The 16,335-nt window shown below is 43.9% G+C and overlaps 1 protein-coding gene across 1 annotated transcript; it reads left to right on the forward strand.

The window, feature by feature from the left end:
- Positions 1–2,411: 2,411 nt before the first annotated feature.
- Positions 2,412–7,963, forward strand: ptger4c (prostaglandin E receptor 4 (subtype EP4) c). The gene is made up of 2 exons (XM_085977728.1): positions 2,412–3,254; positions 7,340–7,963. The coding sequence occupies exons 1-2, from the start codon at positions 2,412–2,414 to the stop codon at positions 7,961–7,963; spliced, it is 1,467 nt and encodes a 488-aa protein (XP_085833854.1).
- The last annotated feature ends 8,372 nt before the right edge of the window (positions 7,964–16,335 follow it).

A 16,335-nucleotide genomic window follows, 5' to 3' on the forward strand; every position in this document is an offset into this window, starting at 1 on the left:
TCACATATAGGCCAGATCAGGTAAGGTCTGGCAGATTTCCTTCCCTAAAGGACATTAGTGAACCAGATGGGTTTTTACACCAATCCGATAGTTTCATGGTTACCATTATTGATACTAGCTTTTTGTTCCAGATTAAATAACTGAATTGAAATTCCCCAGCTGCCCTGATGGGATTTGAACACACGTCTCTGGATTTCTAGTCCAGTAACATAACCACTAGCTGCCCCTAGCCTCCCAGGGAAACCCTCAGGCAACAGTCATCCTCCTCAGTTAGCAAGGAAGCTGTTTACAGTGAGGCACTCCCTGATTAATGCTAAACTTTTTTTTAAGTATAATGGCCCAGAAATTCGGGTCTCCACGGGTGAGTACGCATGGGGTACTCACCTGTAAGCGCAATGGAAGTGCCGGTTTCCTGCATGCACTGCACATGCGCGGGAAACCGGCACTTCCGATCCCCTGAACGAAGGGGTTCAGAGGTCAAACGCGTGGGCGGGAGAGGCTGCACGTGCGCATCGAACTTCGTTTTTTTTTGCAGGTTTTCCCGGGAGGGTAAGCCTCCAGAAGTTAGACATGTAAAAAGCAGGCGTAAGGCCTGCTTTTTACAAAGTAAGTGGTGAATTAATTAAAATTAAAACATTTTTTCCACAAGTTTATTATTTTTAAATACTTTAAAGCAAGGTAAGTTTATTTTTAGCCCTGTTAGAAAACAAAATTATTTTTTTCAAATATTTAAATTATTGTTTAAAATAGTTATTTCGTGTAATTTATAGTTTATTTTAAAAATGTGATTTTTTTTTAAATGTATTTGAAGATTTAGTGCTGTTTTGGGGCCGTAGTATTTATAAGTCTTGACAGCTCTTCCTGTCAATCTTTTGAATGGAGCATTCCCTGCTCCGATTGGCTCCCCATGGCCCACGTGATCCCAGGGGACACATCGAACTAACTGCGCCCCTGGGATACACAAGCACTGCACGCCGGCAGCTGGACCAGGCCCCGGATCAGAATTACACGGGGGCCCACAGCACAACGGCCGGCGCGTACGGTAAGTGCAGATCGGGGGCTTGCACCCGCGGGAAGCCTCCGACCCGAATTTCTGGGCCAATATATGTAAATGATCACAAAGTATGTGTGTGCAGCAGCTTGCACAAGGGGACTCATGCTCCTTCTTATATTACAGTGCTGTCACAGATCACTGGGGTCAAATATTTGTTAAAGGCATATTTAAAAATGAGGATAATGGGAAAGAAATAGTAAAACTTAGTTCACTGACAGAATCAGAAAAATGAGAAAGTATATAAGCAGCAGAAAATGAAGAATGGGATAGAAAATGTAATATATGTTTACTGTACTCTTAATTGTTAATAGGAGCGTGTACTGTGACATGTTATAAATCTGATATCTCCAAATCTGAGTTTAGCCAATTAACTTCAGCTCAGACGCACTGCTCTCCTCCCCCGTACAGAAATACAAACTGAATAATGAACTCTGGGAACAGGAGGCTTACATTCATCCGAGCTCTGACTCACCTAAAGCTTCCCTCAGTAGCAGAAAGGTTGAAAGGATTCGGTTCTGCAGCCAAAGAAAGGCAGCAAAGGAAAAAGGAAAGAAATGTAAGTTTCAAAACAAAACCCGGATGGCCCTTTCAAACGCAGTGAGAAAGCTATCAAAATTCAGTGTCTAAAGTCATTTACTTTAAGCAAGAAGTATTAAAATACAATTTTACCGTATAAGATGGCATAATAAAATTAGATAGACAATGTTTATAAATGTGAAGTCATAGAATTATGTAGAATTTCTAGCACAAAAACAGGTCATTCGGTCAAACTGGTCCATGCTGGTGTTTATTCTCCATGAGCCTCCTCCCACTCCTCTTCAGCTAACCCTATCAGCATAACCTTTGATTCCTTTCTCCCTCATGTACTTATCTAGCTTCTCCTTAAATGTATCTATGCTATTCGCCTCAACTACTGGTTGTAGTAGTGAGTTCCACATTCTAGTAACTCACTCTCTGGGTAAGGAAGCTCCTCCTGAACTTCTTACTTGAACAGGGAGGAGATGCAATCTTTGCAGGTGGAGAAGGGTCCCAGCAGAGCCCGCCCGTTAGCACTGTCATTTTGCTGTTGTAACATCCACGACTTAAACGAGAATGTGACGTCTGTGATCTCCACTGGTGTCACCTGCAGGCGGCAGCTTCGGATTTAAAAAAGAGAGCGCGTTGTGAGAGAGTCAGAACATCAGCCAACAGAGCAAGAAAGCGGTGTAACAAAGAGAGAGAAAGGAAGACTCTGCAGTGTATGTGCTCAGGTCCTTTGCCGCTTTCAGACTAGTGACCGCTGGCCACTGTTTGTCTCTGTGGGTTTTTTTTCCTACATTTCTGATGCGGTGGTGTTGTTAAACCCTAGCTCGGAAGGATGCTGACTGTGATGATGACTGAGTCTCTGAACGAATCGAGCTGGGAGGAAGTTAATGACACCTCCACTAACGGCTCGGCCGTGTCTTTAAACATCAAGTCCAGCCATGTAGTCACTTCGGCCAGCATGTTCGCCGTCGGGGTGGTGGGCAACCTCATTGCCATCGTGGTCCTGTGCGTCTCCAAGAAAGAGCAGAAAGAGACCACTTTCTACACTCTGGTGTGCGGGCTAGCGGTGACCGACTTGCTGGGGACTTGCTGCACCAGCCCGGTGGTGATAGCCACCTACCTGACCCAACACTGGCCCGGGGGACAACCGCTCTGCCACTTCTTCTCCTTCTCCATGCTCTTCTTCGGCTCCGCGGGCATGACCATCCTGTGCACCATGTCCATCGAGCGCTACCTGGCCATCAACCACGCTTTCTTCTACAGCCAATACATCGACAAGAGCCTGGCCAGACTGGCCCTGATGGGCGCCTACTTGCTCAACCTGGTCTTCTGCATCTTGCCCTTTTTCGGATTGGGGAGCAACGTGAGGCATTTCCCCGGGACCTGGTGCTTCCTGGATTGGAGGGCCAACAGCACGGTGTCCGCCTCCTACACCTACATGTACGGGGGCTTCAGCGCTTTCCTGATCCTGGTGACCGTCCTGTGCAACCTGTCGGTCTGTGCCACCCTCATCAGCATGAGGAAGAGGTCCATGGGGAGGGGCGAAGCTGCCGCCACGGGGAGCTACAGAGGCCGGCGATTCCCCACCCTCGCAGCCTCCGCCGCCGAGATGCAGATGTTCTGGCTGTTGGTCTTCATGACCATAGTCTTCCTGGTCTGCTCCATCCCGCTGGTGGTAAGCGAGGAGAGAGATAGAAAGTAAAACCCTTTTAAAAAAAGGGAGATGGGGAACTTGTGAGAGCTTCTGCCTGATCACTAATCTGAATGTAAATAAGCAATTTAATGAAAAATGTTTGCACTACCTTAATTATTGGGGCTGATCCCATTGAAAACTGTATCGACTTGAATTCACCACGTCAAACGATAATGAAAGATTAAAGACTTTTATTTAAAATTCTCCGTTTTATATTTTAACCATTTGAGTGCCGTCTCATATTTCAGCTAAAATGAAAACTTTTTAAAGTCTGTTATTCTCAATTTTGAATGTGTTCAGAAGTATCGTCAGTGAAAGGTCCATCTGTGCCACTGGACAGATCTTAATTTATAATATTCTAACCAGCAAATAGTTCCGTAGCACTTGATTTTGACTTTCGTGCTGAAACGTTGCTACAGTTCTCAATGGCCAAATATGATTTGATTTGTGTTTAAACAGAAACATCACCGGTCAGATTATAACGCATCTAGAAACTGAATTTCTGACGTGAGATCTATCCAACCTAGTGTAGACGTCGCACACGTTTTGTGGTGGCTATTTTAGTAACTATATCTGTGAAAATCATGTTGTTGAAGGCTCGCTCTTATATTTAAAGGTTCTCTAAGTGCATCACGAATGTATGACTTATATACACATACTACCTGTGTCAGCCGTGGCTCAGCGGGTAGCACTCTCGCCTGAGTCCGAAGGTTGTGGGTTCACAGCCCTACCCCAGAGACTTGAGCACAAAAATCTAGGCTGACACTCCAGTGCAGTGCTGAGGGAGTGCTGCACTGTCAGAGGTGCTGTCTTTCAGATGAGATGTTAAACCAAGGCCCGTCTGCTCTCTCAGGTGGATGTAATAGGTCCCGTGGCACTATTTTGAAGAAGAGCAGGGGAGTTGTCCCCAGGGTCCTGGCCAATATTTATCCCTCAATCAACATGACAAAAAGCATAGAAGGACAGGCAGCATCTGTAGAGAGAGAAACAGAGTTAACGTTTCAAGTTGATGACCATTCGTCAGAACTAGCAGTTCTGATGAAAGGTAATCGGCCTGAAACGTTAACTCTGTTTCTCTCTCTACAGATGCTGCCTGACTAGCTGAGTATTTCCAGCGTTTTCTGTTTTTATTTCAGATTTCCAGCATCCGCAGTATTTTGCTTTTATAACAAGCATATCTGGTCATTATCACATTGCTGTTTGTGGGAGCTTGCTGTGTGCAAATTGGCTGCTGCATTTCCTACATTACAACAGTGACTACACTTCAAAAGTACTTCATTAGCTATAAAGCGCTTTGGGACGTCCTGAGGTCGTGAAAGGCGCTATATAAATGCAAGTCTTTTTTTTCTTTCTGAGAAATTTGACCTTTTCAGTTGCCTATAGGCTCTTCTGGTTGTGATTATATAGGAGTTTACAGTCAGTTCTGGTTGTGATTATATAGGAGTTTACAGTCAGTTCTGGTTGTGATTATATAGGAGTTTACAGTCAGTTCTGGTTGTGATTATATAGGAGTTTACAGTGAGCTCTGGTTGTGATTGTGCAGAGACTCACTTCACACTTCTCTGCATTAAATTTCATCAGCCATGTGTCTGCCTATTTCACCAGTCTGTCTATGTCCTCCTGAAGTCTGTTACAATCCTTCTCACTGTTTACTACTTCTATGAGTTTCGTGACATCTGGAAACTTTGAAATTATGCCCTGCATACCCAAGTCCAGATCATTAATATGTATCAAACAGAACAGCGGTCCTAATACTGGCCCCTGGGGGACACCACTGTATACTTCCCATCAGTCTGAAAAATAACCATTCACCACTACTCTCTGCATTCTGTCACTTAGCCAATTTTGTATCCATGCTGCCACTGCCCCTTTAATCACATGGGCTTCAATTTTGCTAACAAGTTGATTATGTGACACTTTATAAAATGCCTTTTCAAAGTCCATATACACAACATCAACCATACTATCTTCATCCATCCTCTTCGTTACTTCATCAAACAACTCAATCAAGTTAGTCAAACACGATTTGCCTTTAAAAGATCCATGCTGGCTGTCATTGATTAACACATACTTTTCCAAGAGCCAATTAATTTTGTCTCACATTATTGTCTCTAAAAGTTTCCCCACCACAGACATCAATGTTAGGTGTCTGGCCTGTATCCCTTTCCCTTTTTTTGAACAATTGTGTAACATCTGTAATCCTCCAGTTCTCTCGCACCACTCCCACATCTAAGGAGGGTTGGAAGATTTTGGCCAGAGCCTCCACTATTTCAACTCTTATTTCCCTCAGCAACCTAGGATGCATCCCATTCGGACCTGGTGACTTTTCTACTTTGAGCGCTGCCAACCTTTAAATATCTCTTTATCTATTTTTATCCTATCCAATTTCTCTACTACCTCCTCCTTTACTGTGACTTTGGCAGCATCCTCTTCTTTTGTGAAGATCGATACAAAGTATTCATTCAGTACCTCAGCCATGGCCTCTGCCTCCACAAGAAGATCTCCTTTTTGGTCCCCAATCGACCCCACCCTTCCTTTGACTATACTTTTACTATTTGTATGTTAATAAAAGACTTTAGTGTTCCCTTTTATGCTACCCACTAATCATAGAAGCATACAGCACAGAAGGAGGCCATTCAGCCCATCGTGCCTGTGCCGGCTCTTTGAAAGGGCTATCCAATTAGTCCCACTCCCCTGCTCTTTCCCCATAGTCCTGCAAAATGTTCTCCTTCAAGTATTTATATAATTCCCTTTTGAAAATTCTAATTGAATCTGCTTCCACCACCTTTTCAGGCAGTGCATTCCAGATTATAACTACTCGCTGTGTAAATGTTTTTCCCCCATGTCTCTTTTGCCAGTTACCTTAAATCTCTGTCCTCTCGTTACCGACCCTTCTGCCACTGGAAACTATTCTATTATCATACAATCCCTTTGCCCCTCTTATTTCCTTTTTCAGTTCTCCTTGCACTTTCCAAAATTCAACTTGGTTCTCTACAGCATGATGAACCTGGCATTTATCCTACGTCTCCTTTTTCTGTTTCATTATAATCTCTATAGGTTTGGTCATCCAGGGAGCTCGTGCTTTGGATGCCCCTCCTTTCTCCCTCGTGGGAATGTGTCGGGCCTGCACCCAAACTACCTCCTCTTTGAAGGTCTCCCATTGCTCATTTACTGTTTGACTTGCCAATCTTTGATTCCGATCTGCCTGGGCCAGATCCCTTTTCAACTCGCTGAAATTAGCTCGCCTCCAGTTGAGTATTTTTACGTTCCTCGTCCTTTTCCATAGCTACTCTAACCATACTGTAATAGTAGATTTATATAATTATAAAATAACAGTGTTGCCAAATGAATAAGCAATCATTTTTATTAAACACACTTTGAATTTCAGCTGTGAAATGCCTAAAGCTCCATCCCCAATAAAAAAAAAGAAACCGCAAATGCTGAAAATCTGAAATAAAACAGAAAATGTTGGAAATGCACAGCAATCTATTAGCATTTGCAAAGCAATGTTAATGTTTGGTTGTAGGCAAAAGAGTAAATTTCGCAAGACCTCTTGCCACTGGCAGGACCTTGCACGTAGCCAGTGCATATCGGAAAATTATGTGCGTGCTGCATGAAAAATTTACCCCAACAGAGCCTACATTTGAACCATTAGCTTGTCTTTTCTCTTCTACAGATGCTGGTGGAACGATTGTATGTTTTTAGCATTTCCTGTTTTCATTGTAAAGTTCTATCCCTACTATCCGTAACAGCAAAAAAAAGCAGGTTTATGCTGGAGTCGTGAATCGCATGTTAATTAAACAATTCAGCTCTTCAAAACAAAAACAGAAAAAGCTGGAAATAATCAGCAGGTTCAGCAGCATGTGTGGAGAAGTCAATCAGTCAACATTTCAGGGCAGAGACTTTCCGTCAGGATGGAAAGAAATTGCAGATGGACAGCAGTTAAAAAAAACAGAACCCAGTTAAGTGGAAGGGAAATCCCTTCTGCTGGTCTGTGCTTAACTCAAATGGATGGTGAGATTAAATAAGTATTTTAAATTAACGCGTTCATTTTTTTTTCTAATCAGATACGCATTTTTGTGAATCAGCTGTATGGCCCTGCGCAGATCCAGGCAGGCGAGAAGCTGGACTACCGCAGTGACCTTTCAGCCATCCGTTTTGCCTCATTCAATCCAATCCTGGATCCCTGGGTGTACATCCTCTGCCGGAAAAAGCTTCTTACCATGGGGTGTGAGCGACTGAAGCGAACGGTGGGTGCTGCAAGGGATGGCCAGGCACGCAGGCTGGGCTGGGTCAGTGGGCAGCAGACACCACTCTCGTATGCCAACAGCATTGCCACCAGCTATGCCTCACTACGAGCAAAAGACGAAAGCAAAACATTGCACAGGGAAGCCTGCCACAGAGCTGGTGCATTGACTCATTCTTTCGCAGACTTCACAAACCAGCGAGCATGGGAGGCTACGGCCCACCCTTTCAGTATCCCGCATGAGAATCACACTGGCCTTACTAAGACTCATTCTGAGACTCCTCCACAGACTAAAGCCATCTTATGCACAATAATGCAGGAAACTACGACACCAGATGTCAGCGCACAAAACAACACTGCTGTTAACCAGGAGAGGAGAACGTTTGACATTTTGAATTGCACTTTAAGTACACCTTCATCGGGCATATCAGAAAAAAGCATTTAAAAGGAGAGATTTTTTTTTAAGGAAGTATTGAACATTTATTTATTTCTCTTTGAAAATACTGAGTCAGTCTCGTTTATGGCATAGAAACTGCTGCTGTGCTTTTAAATGGAGTGATGAACACTGAGGCAAAGTTATCTGGATGTACCAGCAATATTAAGGCATTTCACTGAATCCTGAGGCCCTATTCTACAATCCACCCGAGTCATTCCTATGTCTAGTTCTGTATGACGGAGACTAATAGCACTCATAGTGGTTGATTTTAACTTGTATGGCCTGGCTCCAACGGGGTGGTAATGACTTCAAAATGGGGTCGGTAGCCTTACCTCCCCATTAACCCCGACAATGCAGCCGACGCCATTTTGAAATAGGCCTACCGCTGGACACCCCTAACGTTTGCCTGTTTCACGTGGTAGGCCCATTTCAATATACAAATTGGGGTCCTATGATTGCCATTTTAGTTTGGAAAAGGCACGCTTCGATCATTTCCCATGGACAAAAATGGAGGAACGACCCGGTCAGAGTAAGTTGGATATTATTTTGTCGGGCCAGGAGTCCTCCTCTGGACCCCACATTAATAATATGGGCCACTGCCACCCTGAGACTTCCCCTTCACTATCATGCCTCCCCTCCCCCCATGTACTTACCTTTCTGCCGGCCGGGGAGGTCAAATTTTGGTAGGCCTCAAATCCAGTGAGCTGCATTGGGAAGATCGCTTGGCTCCCCCGCAACTCGTCGGCCCAGTGTTAATGAGGCTCAAAATCACTGCTGCTTCCTCGCTTCGAGAACAGATGCCCAAAACTCAAAACTGACCCCAGAATGTTTCGCTTTCGACAGAATGTTTCGCTTTCGAAAATCTAGATTTTAGGAAATGGTGAAAATAAAATGTTACAGTTTTTAAGATGAACCAACATTCGCATCCAGCCACTCATCAGATCACAAGTGTGACTAAGCTAAATCAAAGGGGGTAGTTTTGTAACATTGTTATCTCAGCTGTACTGAAATTTATAACACTTGTTTGGCAACTATCCAGGCCTTAAGTATCAGTAATTAGGACGAGACTAGTATATAACTACTAGCCAGCCCTTACCAGACACTGACACTAGAATGGCATGTAAATAATATCAATGCCTTACCAGAAACTTGCACCACAGTGGTATGTAAATACTATCCATGCCTTACCAGGGACTGGCATTTTACCAGTTTGTACCAGATTTTCAGCATCTCCAGCATTTATACTTTTTCCTAATTACTTCTGAAATGTAGTCACTGTTGTTATGTCAATACTACCCAGGTCATACCAGAGATTGGCACTAGACCAGTAATCAAATACTACCCAGGCCATACCAGAGATTGACACTAGACCAGTAATCAAATACCACCCAGGTCATACCAGAGATTGGCACTAGACCAGTAATCAAATACTACCCAGGTCATACCAGAGATTGGCACTAGACCAGTAATCAAATACTACCCAGGCCATACCAGAGATTGGCACGAGACCAGTAATCAAATACTACCCAGGCCATACCAGAGATTGGCACTAGACCAGTAATCAAAGACTACCCAGGCCATACCAGAGATTGGCACTAGACTAGTGTGAAGACGTAGTAAATATGGAAATGTAGAAAATATTTAACAGCTCCTGGCCCATAACAGTCTGAATCAAAACCATTTATTTTTGTGGAAGTTACTTGCATCATTTTCCCTCTCTAGCCCTCTCCAGACTAAGCAGCCTGTCCTAATTGAGAGGGCCGAAGAATGACCCACTACCAAGCCTCTGTTAATGTTACTCTACAAATGACCAATGGGGCAGGCAGCAGACTTGCCCCAGGGTGAATATTCCACTGAGTTAAAAATAATTTTTCCAGTTTTCCCCCTGAGACTCCTGACGGTGTTGACTGCGCGCTAGGGTGCAATTCCCCAGTTGCTGTCTAGTTCTCCACACAAGTAGAGGGCGAACATTGAGTCAAAGAGAATGGTTTTTACCACAGGGATCACCGGAGTTGAGCTTAATCCTGTCCTCTTCATACAGCCACACATGTTCAGTGCATGTTCAGCAGGGGGCAGAGGGTGGTGGTGGGGGCGGAGGTGGGGGTGGAGTTATTAATTCATGGGATGTGGGCGTCGCTGGCAAGGCCAGCATTTATTGCCCATCACTAATTGCCCTTGAGAAGGTGATGGTGAGCCGCCTTCTTGAACCACTGCAGTCCGTGTGGTGAAGGTACTCCCACAGTGCTGTTAGGGAGGGAGTTCCAGGATTTTGACCCAGCGACGATGAAGGAACGGCGATATATTTCTAAGTCAGGATGGTGTGTGACTTGGAGGGGAACTTGGAGGTGGTGGTGTTCCCATGTGCCTGCTGCCCTTGTCCTTCTAGGTGGAAGAGGTCGCGGGTTTAGGAGGGGCTGTCGCTGGACAGCCATCAGGAATCAGAACCTTGGTAGATTATCCTCTCTCTAAACCAACGCCATTGTGGCCATTCGTAGCATCCCTACTGAGTTCAGCTAACTCATCACAGACCAGGCATTGTATCTGAGGCCCTCCGGATCTGTATGTGCCAACTACTCACTGATTTGTCAGGAGTTGTCCTCTGATTTAACCTCCATTTCTTTGTGGGAGCACCTAAAAACCACCTTTCTATGATGGCCCGACTCAGATCAGGAAGTCAGCTTGTTGGGAATTGCTGGTGGAGCCTGCCATACTCGGTACTGAATGTCCAAGTTCTAACACACTGTGCGGGCACTGCAGAATGTGAGCCAAACTACAGCAATTATTAATTTATTATAGTGAAGTGTCTATTGTTTACCTGTAATTTATGAACAAGCTACAGTCATTTCCCTCATGATCAATAATTCAATTGTAAAGGTGATTCTTGTGTCAAATATTTTGAATTTCCAATTGCACCTGCATTGCATGCTGGGAGAGGTTGAATATATGTTTCACTTAATTGTTTCCTTTGTCTGCAGACGTTTCTCTCAGATGAATCAATTACGTAAAGTATTTTTATGTTCAATAAAAAGATTTACAAATAAAGAAATCCATTGGTGTACTGATTGGCATTACACAGAGCAAAACTTCCCTTTTATTCCCCTTATGTGAACTTGTGAAGACTGTTACATTTGTTGGGAACATAGAAACAAGAGTAGGCCATTCAGCCCCTCGAGCCTGTTCCACCATTCAATTAGATCATGTCTGATCTGTATCTTAACTCCATCTACCCGCCTTGGTTCCATAACCCTTAATGTCCATGCCTAACAAAAATCTGTCAATCTCAGTTTTGAAATTTTCAATTGACCCAGCCTCAACAGCTTTCTGCAGGAGAGAGTTCCAGATCTCCACTACCCTTTGTGTGAAGAAGTGCTTCCTGACGTCACCCTTGAACACCCTCACTCTAATTTTAAGGTTATGCCCCCTTGTTCTGGACTCCCCCACCAGAGAAAATAGTTTTTCTCTACCTTATCAACTCCTTTAATCATCTTAAAAACCTCAATTAAACCTCAACAAGCCTAGTCCATGCAGCCTGTCCTCATAATTTAACCCATTTAGCCCTGGTATCATTCTGGTGAGACCTCAATGTTACTTTAAAATGTATTTTGTTAAATGTTTTATTTTGTGAAAATAGTAAACATTTCAGATGTAAGGAGTAATGGATATTGTGTAATGCCACATTTATCGCCCATTCCTAGTTTGTGATTGTTTTTATAATGGATTGAGTTGCAAGTCCATTTCAGAGGGCAATAAAAGTCAAGAGCAGTGTGGGACTCAAGTCACCTGTAAGCCAGACAGAGTAGGATAGCAGGTTGGGTTTTTAACAACAAAGCAGCACCTTTCAGGGTCTTTGTTTGCTGGTACCAGCTTTGTTGAAGTCAATTTCACAATTTACCATGGTGGAAAGCTTTTGAAGATTCAATAGTAATATTCAAAAGAGAATTGGATAAATACTTGAAGGGGAAAACAATTGCAAGGTTATGGGGAAAGAGCTGGGGAGTGGGACTATTTGGATAGCTCGTTCAAAGAGCCGGCGCAGGCATGATGGGCCGAATGACCTCTTTCTGTGCTGTATGATTCTAGGAGGCGATTTTGTGACTGGGGGCGAGTTGGAGGCGGGGCTGCTGCTTGCCGGGTCGATGTCCCGCCTCCATCGATTTGTGGCCAACCCACACTATTTTCCCTTGATTGACCTTGTTAAGCCCGCCCAGCGGGCTTAGCAGGCCAATCAAGGGAAAGCCAGTTGCAGAGCATGTCAACGTATGATGTTTCATCTGTCAAAAATTTTTGACAGATGAATTGTCATCGTTGGCCAGCTCTGTTAAGCTGTCAAACAATGACAATCTCTGTAGTTTGATGAGATCTTGCATACAAGACCTCATCAACCTTCTTTCTTTTACAGTAATGAGATGTTTGTTGCATTGGAGAATGCAACAGACATCTCTCATCTGCAACACGGAGGTGCGAGACTCTCCGCATAGAAACCGACTGAAGCCTGCAGGAAGAAACAAAGGTAAGTACACTTTTAAAAACACTTAGCACTTACCTCAGATACTCGCCTCTACACTCTTGCACCCTTCACACCACACTTTTGCACCCCCCACCCCCCGACCCCCGCAGATCCAGTACTCGCCTCGCTGAGCTGGCGGGTTTTGGAGCCTTCGGGAAGCCTGCACTTGTGAGGGCAAAAGGGGGATAATCCTATTTTCTGCCTGTTAACTACCTGTTAACAGGCAGTTAATAGGCTTTAATCCCTTCCCGCCTCCAAGGAGATAAGACCCGGTGCAGGATGGCTATCCGCCTCCTGGGAAGATGGCATGGAGGCAGGTTGGGGGCGGGTTTGCCACCCGCCCCCAAATTCTGCCATTTTCCCGGCAGTCCCACCTCCATACCTGCCTCCCCAGGGCTGGCAAAAATCGCCCCCATATGACCTAGCATCTACAGCCTCTTAGGAGAGAGAAGTCCTGTCTGATAGCAATTCTATATAAAGCCCAAGACTGCTTTGCATTCATGAGTGTGATAGCACAATAATGTTGGAAAACCTCACAACAAATTATTGCGTAGGCTGAAGAGGTTCATCCCAAGTCCAGTCATCAGTGACGGAATACATTCAGGCTGAATGTCATGTGCTGAGGCGTAATAAGTGTTCCAAGCAAAATCGCATGGGAGCTGATGTAAAAAAACTACTAGGCACTTGGTCTAAGTATTAAACAAGGCTTTAATCAACTGTTTTTCAACATGGAGATCTAGTTGTGTCCTTCACTAGTTCCCGTTAAAGAATGTCCTGAGCAAGCTGAGCCCATGCCCGAGTATTTATACTCTCCCTGGACAGCGCCACCAGCAGGCTGCCCAGTATCATTTCATAAGTCATTTCCACATGAATAACAAGATTCATGTCAGGAGCTGTGCAGAAAGATTGATGTATTTATAATGAAGCTTCCAGAAGGAACAGCTAGCTAATGCTGTCATTGTGGCTGTTGCCTTTTGTTTGTCATATCTCCTCAAATATACAACTCCACTGCTGGCAATTGTACTTTCTGTCTATGATGACGTGAGAACAAATGTTTGTCCCTGCAAGTCCCTTTATGATCACTATTATTACCACATTGTATGGAAACTGAAACAGGTTTCAATCGTCTCTCCCCAACCAGGAATCCCCCAGCTGCAGCAGTTAAATATTTACCTCTTTGTGGTTAACATTTGGCTCACTAAAATGTTTAAATTCTTTGGATAGAATAAGAGCAAATCAGCAACATAAAGGAGAGGAAAGGGACAGAGGAGGGGGAAGTCCCACTGTCCATAATGTTACTGAAAAGGTTGGGTTGCGTACAAAACAAGAAATGTAATTTTGTATTTCCGCTGACCTTTTTACTAAATTACTGACAGGAGCATTTTGACCCCCCAGAGACAGGAAAATCAAGCAGCAGCAATGTGAAGGAGAGAACGGAGAAAGGCAACTATTCCCGCTCTCCTTTATAGTGGAGAGCTACTGTAGAATTCGCAAAATTGAACATTGTCCTATAAGGGCCTATTGGCAGAAAAGGCCTTAATTTTAAAAGACTGTTTTAAAAGAAGCCCAGAAAAAGGGGCACACAAAATGGCCACCAGGCTCCGTGACCAGCTTTTTGGGACATTTTTAAATGGTTCCTGCAGTCCCCAGACAGCTTTTGTGGATTCAGCCCACAGTAAGTTCTGGAAGGCAGTTTTGGAGCAAACAAAACCAGACAGAGCCCCATACATATAGATTGGATGCAGATCCGATCAGATCGGCCTGTAGATAAAGGCCATCTAAATGTTTACCCAGACAAAGGGGAACAGATTCAAGTTCAAAGAGGGACATTAAAGACAATACAAGGTCATTCCAGACTAGAGATGGCAGTTACCGGCCATCCCGAAGATACTTTAAACACAAAGACTACCCCGCTGTGCTACAAGCCCGCCAAAAGTTAAACAAAGACTAACCTTGATTTGGCGGGAGATAAGGGCCTCCATGGAAAAGTATAACTGGAGACCTGGGAAGTCATCTGGAAGGAGCTGCGGAGTTGGGAGGCAGCTTCATCGGGTGGCAATTGAGGTAGCTGTTGAATCCGTGAATGTTAATGTATGGTATTCTTCAATAAATCGACAGAGACTGCAGAGGAACAATTAACAGGTGTTTACTGGATGCAGGTTACTCTAAAACTAACGTACAGATCCCTACTCAGGGTTTATATACAGGTGTGGTCACTGCCGGTACTACAGTATACAGGAGCTGTAAAAAGTAGTTCTCCCCTTAAAGGTACATACACTACAATTCCTCCCCTTTTAGATTAACAGTACCATAACATTCATTTAACAATTAACACTTTGAACATGTAACATTAATGGCAAATAGTCCATTTATAAATTCAGTCTTTGGGGCGGCTTCCTGATCCTTTCTGGATAGCGCCTTTCCTGAGTGTCTTGCTCTTGGTGCGGAGGCAATTCTGCCCCCCTGTCGTCGGTTGGTTCATCAGCTTCCGATGCTACTGTTTCTGGGGTAGATGCTACCGGTATGTCGGGTTCATCACCAGGTACGCGAGACCTGGGGTTGACTCTTTCCTGTGACTCTAGGATCTGGTCGACATGGCGTCTCACAATGTTCTTGTAATGTCCGTGTGTAATTGAGACACGGACTGCAGAAGTTGGTTATAACAGGTGTTTACTGAATGGAGACAAAACTGGAACTACTATACAAAGTTACTACACAGGCTTATATACAGGGGTGGTCACTACTGGTACTGCAGTATACAGGGGCTGCAGAATATAGTTCCTTCTTCAAGGTACATACACTACAATTCCTCCCCTTTTAGCTAAACAGTACATAACATTCGATTAATAATTAAATAACATATTTACAATTACAGTTGCTATATACATTAGCTGAAGTTAATCAATTAAAAATTCAGTCTTTGAGGAGGCTTCCTGATTCTGTCCAGATAATGCCTCTTTGGGGTATCAGGTTCTTCTGGCAAAGTTGATTCGGGATCAACGTCGTTGTTTGGTTCGTCTGCTTCCAATATCACCGATTCTGAGGTAGATGCAATTGGTACTTCGGTTTCATCACCAGGTGTATAGGATCGTGGTGTAGATTTGACATTTTCCAGTGACTCTAGAATCTGGTCAGCATGGCGTCTTACAATGCTCTCTCCAACATCCACGGTATACATTAGAGGTCCTTGCCATGTGCAGATCGTTCCTGGCTGCCATTTCTCTGTGTGGTAGTCCCGGGCCAAAACTGGTTGACCTATCTTGAAACTCCTGGTTGGCCTTTCATTCATATTCTGAAACTGCCTGTTCTCCACATCTCTTCTGATCAAATCAAATCAAATCAAATCAAATCAACTTTTATTGTCATTGTTAGTGCACAAGTGCAGTACAACGAAATGTAGGCTTGCGGCTCCCGAGAGTGTACATTTAGATTAAGACATTTAAACATTTAACATACATTTGGCTTGTAATACATTAACATAAACATAACCATTTGATGGGCCTTCAATAACCACAAAACTAGAAGTTATAGACTTAAACAAGTTGGCTTTTAATCACTAAGATCAGAGCTAACGTCTCAACACGCTGACTGGTTCACAGGAATGAGTCATACAGATCCTGGGATCTTTATGTAAGAGAAGTCAGGGGCGGAGCCAAGAGCCAAGACCTGGAACCTCCCAGGTTAGTCGGGAAAGAGGAAGTGAAACTATACACAGTGGGGGAGGGTAATATGCATGAGTGCAAAACGAATACAGGATCAAGACAAACAGATTTCATTACATTCACCCCTTCTATAGATTTAGTCGATCGGGGTGATGTTTCTTAAAAGTTGGTATAAGTGAGTCTGTCAGGAGGTTTTGCAGTTCTCAGTGATC

The sequence above is a fragment of the Somniosus microcephalus genome, chromosome 3, assembly GCF_052327205.1.
Source record: "Somniosus microcephalus isolate GS21.2 chromosome 3, FLI_Smic_1.0, whole genome shotgun sequence".
Classification (NCBI taxonomy): Eukaryota; Metazoa; Chordata; class Chondrichthyes; order Squaliformes; family Somniosidae; genus Somniosus; species Somniosus microcephalus.